This window comes from Oncorhynchus clarkii, chromosome 8 (assembly GCF_045791955.1).
Source record: "Oncorhynchus clarkii lewisi isolate Uvic-CL-2024 chromosome 8, UVic_Ocla_1.0, whole genome shotgun sequence".
NCBI lineage: Eukaryota > Metazoa > Chordata > Actinopteri > Salmoniformes > Salmonidae > Oncorhynchus > Oncorhynchus clarkii.
The window spans coordinates 24,386,320-24,393,567 of NC_092154.1; the positions used below are offsets into that span (position 1 = coordinate 24,386,320).

Genomic DNA, 7,248 nt, shown 5'->3' on the forward strand with positions numbered 1-7,248 from the left:
ATGTACCCCAGAATTGAGTATGAAATTGACACACAGTTGATAAATGAGGCCCCAAGTGAGAAAGATACATTTTCTCTGATCATCTCTCCATGCTTCTACATCTGCGTCGCTTGCCGTTTGGGATTTTAGGCTGGGTTTCTGTACAGCACTTTGTGACATCGGGTGATGTAAAAAGGGCTTCATAAATACATTTGACTGATTGATTCTCTGTCCACCAGTGTGCCTTAATCTCTGAGAGGTACTGTTCATACAATCCCTGGAACTCATTCAATGTAATGTGACATTATTACAGAGAGCTGAACAGGTACAGTGTGTCTTTAATTGCAGGTCTATTATTGTGTTACATGCAGTACAATAGCTGTGACGGACATAGCCCTCATTTTCAATACTAACATTATTTGATTTGAATCTCCTTTAGCTCAAAGGCTAGTCTTCCAAGAGTCCTTAAGAAATGTAAAAAAAAACGTCCAGAAATTAGAAAAAAAAAAAGCTAAGTAAAAGCACAAAGATCCACATTCCTATTACGAGTTACACCCCCCAGCCCGTGTGCATATATGAATTGAAATACAACATAGCATACAGTGTTACAATAACCTTAGACCGACTCTAGTTGTTCAAGATTTTTTATGAATTCTCGTAAATCTCGTAAAACAACTATTTGGCAAGTTTTTTAAAACTTTCTGCCAAGGAGTTCCGGACTTCACTGCTCTGAAACTAAAAGCTATTTTGCCCTGCTCTAATTTGGGTTTTGGTGGTCTTGGTTCTGCTTCATGTGTTTACGTCTTTGACCATATCCATTTATATAGTGGTTGGTCTACCAGAGTGGTGAATTTCTTAAAAAAGGCTCTTACATTACTCCAGACGACAGAGCAGTAGTTCATTTGACAATGGATGATTTTCTTTATTTAACCAGGCAAGTCAGTTAAGAACAAATTCTTATTTACAATGACGGCCTACCCCGGGCCAAACCCTAACAACGTGGGCCATTTGTGCACCGCCCTATGGTACTCACAATCACCGGTTGTGATACAGGAATCGAACCAGGGTCTGTAGTGACGCCTCAAGCACCGAGATGCAGTGCCTTAGACCGCTGCTCCACTCGGGAGCCCGATGATAGCTTGTGAGATTTATCTGAGAATTTGCGCTGGCATATATTTTGCAATCCTTCTGAGATTACAGGAGGTGCCGATGATTTTGTTGCAGAGCTGTGAAATGTATGATGACAAAGAGACTGTTGTCTAACAGTACACTTAACAGCCTAGTCTATAAAACCTCTTCTATGGTGTCCCGCCAGCTGCAAGGTAGTTTCTTCCTTCTCTTCGTATATATATATATATATATATATATATATATATATATATATATATATATATATATATATATAAATACTTCCTTGGTAAGTACTTTGCATTCATTTTTGCTAATTATCAAACCCAATAGTACTGTATGCATGACATAATTAAGATATATATATATTTTTTTTAAATGAATTTATCAACATTTATAAAATCATTCAAATCTAAAAATGTCTATTTTCATATCTTCAACCAATGTAAAAATAACACGAAAAAGTTAAAATGTGTAAACATCTTGATGCAGTAGCCTAGATCTACACACTAGAGTCAGGCCACTGCAAAGCTCCAAATTCATCAATAATGTCTTTGAAATTAAAGTTCAACATCTACCAGTGTCAGTGTTTGTACCTTTCCAACATTTCCTGGGGATATGAGATCTTGAGAGATGAGAAACAAAAGCCATGGTGAGCTTGTGTACAATTGGTGTTTGGCTGCTGGTGAGCGGTATGGATGGATTTATGGGTCTCCCCAGGTCTTTGACCCCCAGTTCTGTCCAAGGCGCTAACCCCTGAACCTTAACATCCAGCCTCAGGGGCAGAGGCGGAAGCAGGCCAATATGGGCAGGTGGTCGGAGGAGTTGTGCTCATTGGGCAGCCCGTTGACGGCCTCCAGGTCTGTCTGTCCCACCAGGGCCAGTCTGGCCAGCAGCTGCAACCCGTGTCTTGGCAATGGACCCTCTGGGAGGAAAACAGACATGGCTAAAGGGATACTTAGCATGATAGCAGATACCCATAGACTTCCAGTCATCGCGCTAACACTAGTTAGTTTTGTAAGCTAATGCTAACTAACTTCCTTTATACTGGAGACATAAAAATGGTATCCACTAGTTCATCTGACTATGGGGAAGTAGATAAAGGGTCTCTTTGCTAAAATCCCCAAGTATCCTTTAATTCCCTGAGTTTTTCCAGATGCGATCTTGATCAGGGAAAATGTAGTCATAGTTCCATTATGCAGCCTGGAAGTCTCACTTCACAGCACACTGCACTGCAGCATCTACAGAAGTCACATTGCAGGATCGATCTTATTATAAACATTGATTATCAGATGCCACCCTGCTCCAAGATCCGTGTAACAATCAATCAACAAATCATATGTGATGTATATAGTGTGTGTGATGTTATGTGGTATACTGTGTGTACCTGGCTGAGTGGAAATGTCCCCAGTTCCTGCAGAGTAAAAGATGTAGTCCACAGTGATGGCTGTCCTGGAGTGACAGGTGGTGATCTCAGGCCTGCTGTCCTCTGTCAGGTAGTGGGAGTAAGCTGACGTCAGCCTCAGACTGTGCTCTATACTGGGTCTGGACATGGGGAGAGACAGTCACACAAGGCACTGGCGTCACTTCAACCGCTAATTAAGACAGACAGTTGCTGCTTGTAGTTCGGACTACACTGGACAAACAACAAATCATCCAGACATAGACTTGTCACTTCTCCCTATGAGCAGTTCCACTTGCTTCAAATTAACATTGTAGGGGAATGATGTAGCTAACTGCTGTCTCCTCCATTCTCCAAGGCATGCAAACGAGAGAGCGAGAGAAGGGGGGGGGAGAGAAGAAGGTGAGAGACGGGGAGACAGAGGTGGAAATAAAATCAGCCTCAGCTGTCAGATGTGCAGACGCCAGTCAAAACAGATTACAGTGCTGTTGAACGGCAGAGACTCAACTGTTTGAAAAGCATTAATATTGAAGGCTGTTAGTCAGAGGAACTCCTGATGTAGCACCTCTGACAGGATCAGATCTCTTACAGTTACGTGACAGAATTAAGAACTAACTGACTGTAAAACAGCAGAGACTGGAGAAATCAAACTGTCTCAACTAAATGATTATTTAACCCAGAAATCCAACCGGAGATAACGGACCTGTTCATAGCTGCCATAGGTGGTGCTGCAAAGTCCTGCACAGACAGGTTGGTGATTCCCCTGTCAACATCTGGGAGGAAAGAAGAGTATTAACGTCATATGCAGATCAGAAGAAAGAAAGGTGCATTTCCTCAGTGTTGGTAACAGCCAGAGGCCCTTCACTGAGCCAGTGTGGTGGATGGACTGTGATAGGTCACCTGTAGGGGCAGTCGCATACTGGCACTGCTGGGTGACGCCCAGGCTAAGGGGCCAAATGGGCACGGTCAGGATCCGCTGGCCTCTGGGATTCTCCTCCTGCCCTGACACCTGCACACACACGGTTGCTTTAAAATAGGTTCACACCGTTTTGTCTAGCGCAGTAAATCAACTTGCTGTACACTAATGTGGTTATTTGGTGGTAAGCATAAAAATCATACTGAACGGGCATTCAAACCGGGTTGAAAATGAATGAGAAATACTAGAGCATGTCTGACAGAGAAGAGCGCAAGGAACATTTCATAGCAGCTCACATTTTATAGCAGCTCTCTCTGAACATTATGTTCCCTCTGCAGTAATCAGGTTCAGCCACTGAGCTTCTTATCTCACTGCAGAAAGTGACAGAAAGAGGCTGGGTTTGTAGATGATGGCCCTCACCTTGCCTATGGGAATACCGTCGTACTCCAGCCTGCTCTCCCTAACAAAGCTGTACAGGGGAGACCAGGGCACAGAGTTAAAGTCCCCACAGAGGATGATGGGACAGGAGCTGCCGTCAGGGAGGCGGGACACTGTACTGATCTCTGCCAGCAGCATGGCCAACTGGGCCAGCTTAATGTCCCCGCGCCGGGGGTTGTACAGGAGGTGTGTATTGGCCACACAAACGCAGTCCTCCGGCCTGGAGGATCCTGTGGGGCGCAGTAACAGCACCAAGCCCACGTTATCCCGGTCTAGCAGGGGGATGCCCCGGCGGAAGTACTCCACTGGGTGACTGGACAGCAGGGAGAAGCGGTCCTTCTTATAGACCACGGCACAGCCGTCAGGCTTCCTGCCTGTCCTCCTCTTGTACTCACACTGGTAACCTGGGGAAAGAAATGTGAAATTAATCACCACATCAAAGAAAATAGGACACATTTCTCAAACTGTGATGAAAAAAATGTAGATTTTTTATGTTTTTTAATTATTGAAAGAGGAAATATGTTTTGGAATACCTGAAGCGCTGGTGCTACTTAATTTTCTTCAGGAAAACTAAGTGGTTTGAGAAAATATTAATTATCTATGCCCGTGGCTCCCTCTAGTGGTCATATCATATGTAACCTCCAAAAGGCAATATCACTTGCAGTATTGTTGTTGTATTATTTGACAGGCTTTCAAATTTCAATAGGCAGAGCTACAGCTCTGTTTACTAAGAATAGGCTTAGTAAACAAAACAATATGGGCACCACCGAATACAAAACAGTAAGGGACCAACAGGGTGAATTACCTAATGCTTCTAGAGAGGGTTTGATCTGTTTTTCATAGTGGTCCTCTTGAACCTCCTGCAGACACATTATCTATAGAGACAAAGTTTGACTTCATTTCACAGTACACATCTAACATTAAAACAATCGGTGTCATCACTACTTTGACTTGCTCTAAGGGAAACAGACTTAAACTAGTCAAAACAGGGCCACTATGTTGTGTTTTCTGTTCCTTGTGATGATAATCAATGTTGGTAAATCTGAATCGATCACAAGCCAATAGATCATGTAAATGGTGGGAGATACTTTCTGGTACCATCAGTAATGATTCATAAACCATTCACTTACATCTGCGTTGTGCTCTTTGAGCTCTTTCAGGATGTTGGAGAGCCTGTGATTCCAGTTGAGGATGGAGGAGCTACAGTGTTTGTACAGGTAGTTATTGTCATGTAGTAGGTCCTGGGAGAGGATGTTATACGACATCACAGAAAACTCAAAGGGTGGTTCTCGCCTCCCACCACCAGACTGGGGTCTGGACTTATAGCAGTGTGAAAAGTCCTCCCATTGTCTCTTCAGCACTGCAAAAGCACAAACAGCACAAAACAATATGGTTAGAAAGTTAATGACACTGCTTGACAGGGCCCATATTGGACTAAATCTAATCCACCTCAGGTTCATTCCAGATCAAAGAATAACGGTGTTCTCAAGAAAAGCGGCAGTTTCTGAAACTGAAGTATTACCCAATGCCTGTCTTGGTGGACTTGTCCCAGGAGGCGGTGGTTTCCCGTCTTTGAACCAGCAGTTGGGGCTGGTTGTGGCACTGCGAGCCTGTCTTGGTGCGTACTCTCGTTTGGGGGAGCCCTTGGATCTATCCCCTGGAGCCCTCTCATCTGAACTCCTCCTCCGCTTGTATGGAGGCTCCTTGTCTGAGCACTCCATCAGTCCAAGTTGGAAGTGTCGATGAGGAAAACTGTGAAAAGGGAACCCTGGTGGGAGGTGTTGTTTGGACTGTAGTCTTGCCCAGTTGGTGTTATGGGTATCTTGAGGTTGGAAGGCCCCTGAGAGGTGCCTGGTGGGATGGGAGAGTTGAGGTGGAGGGGGCACACCCGGCCGACATGGATAACTGGGGAAATGTACGTTCCTCCAGCCGCCCAATGGGGCCTGAGTTGGGGGCAACCAGTGAGAGCCAAACGCGGTCAGGTGTCGAGAAAACATGGGTTGACTGCGGGAGAGAAATTATATGCACTCAGATCAAGCAAGCAGCAACGCATAGCGTTTTCTTTACAAAAGCATATCCTGTCATTCAATAGCATCCTGTCATTCAATAGCAAGGATTTGCATAGGCTAACGAACTACCTGTGTTAGTGATTATGACCACCAACCATACTAGCTGGCTAAGCTAGGTAACTAGCAAGATAGTTAGCATAATCACAACAGATAGCTCTTTAGTTGTCTGAAATGAGCGTTACAACTTACTTTTGTTGGGCGTTTGGATAGACATGGTTTAGGTTTTGATGTCGAGACATGGAATATTATCTGCAAACATCACAGTGTATTCTACAACACAGCGAACAAGTGTTTCTGCCCAAAACAAATCTGAATCTAGTGCTTCAGCGAATTTCAGTAGGCCATCTTCGAGTCCTCAAATTATGACGTATGTAAACATGACGCAATAATAAAGCGCTCCGTTCATTGTCATGGGATATGTAGTGTTTTTCATTATGAATCTCCAATCCAACATAATAAAATGTTCCGGAAAAAACTACATCTACCATTATGTTCCAATACGATGCAGACAAAAATGTCATAACGGAGGACATCGAAAACTCAACAAATGTCACTTTCAAATTGTAAAGAATTCAGTCGACTATACAATTATATTATTGGACAGATTTCAGAGCAACTAATCGTAATTGATTAGCAAAATATGCTCGACAAAGACTAGTTTATTTAGAAAATGTCTTACCCAAATAACAAGGGCACTAGATAGCTATTGCTAACATTACACCGGCCGGTATATCTGATAGCGTGACATAACATACCTGCGAATGATCGTTTACCCATAGAAGTTAGCCAGGCATTTCCTTTGAGTGAGTGGTTATTAGGCTATTTATTCTCAAATCCTTCCCTTTAAGCCGTGTTGTGGTCAACACCTCTTGACGTTCGTCTGTCTTTGTAAATCCATTGATATGTGGTACATTGTGGTCAATTCCTCACTGGGCTGATGTGTCGCTGCACCGCACTGGAAGATGCTGGTAATGCCGACCGAGCTGCCAGTGCTGTGCTGGAAACAGTAGCATCATACAATATTTATATAGTTGAATAATTGAAGAACATTTATACTAATTATACTGAAACTGTAATTCATCAGGTAAGGGGCCATTCCACCTTCATCATTATAAAATGTTATCAATATTCTTACATAGTTTACATGTATCACTGACGAACACAAAAATAATAACAAATGTTCTGCATTTCTTTTATTTCCAGGTTTGACATCGCAGCACTGGCTATTACAGTCTCTCTGTGTGTGTCTGTGTGTTTTCAGGATCATAGACATTTTGTGTAAAGATCATCTCCATTTCAATGAAAAAGAAATGGGA

General features: G+C 43.2%; 1 protein-coding gene across 2 annotated transcripts; it reads right to left on the bottom strand.

Moving 5' to 3' along the window:
• Positions 1 to 297: 297 nt before the first annotated feature.
• Positions 298 to 6,909, bottom strand: LOC139415153 (angel homolog 2 (Drosophila)). Of its 2 annotated transcripts, none has more exons than XM_071163020.1 (9): positions 6,122 to 6,301; positions 5,386 to 5,867; positions 4,994 to 5,223; positions 4,669 to 4,738; positions 3,846 to 4,267; positions 3,410 to 3,518; positions 3,213 to 3,282; positions 2,495 to 2,652; positions 298 to 2,032 (listed from the first exon to the last, which is right to left on the bottom strand). In XM_071163020.1, the coding sequence occupies exons 1-9, from the start codon at positions 6,169 to 6,171 to the stop codon at positions 1,884 to 1,886; spliced, it is 1,740 nt and encodes a 579-aa protein (XP_071019121.1). In that variant the 5' UTR covers positions 6,172 to 6,301; the 3' UTR covers positions 298 to 1,883. The 2 variants fall into 2 exon arrangements, with proteins under 2 accessions (XP_071019121.1, XP_071019122.1); XM_071163021.1 differs by lacking the exon at positions 6,122 to 6,301 and adding an exon at positions 6,688 to 6,909 and having other exon boundaries at positions 1,650 to 2,032.
• Between the last annotated feature and the right edge of the window lie 339 nt (positions 6,910 to 7,248).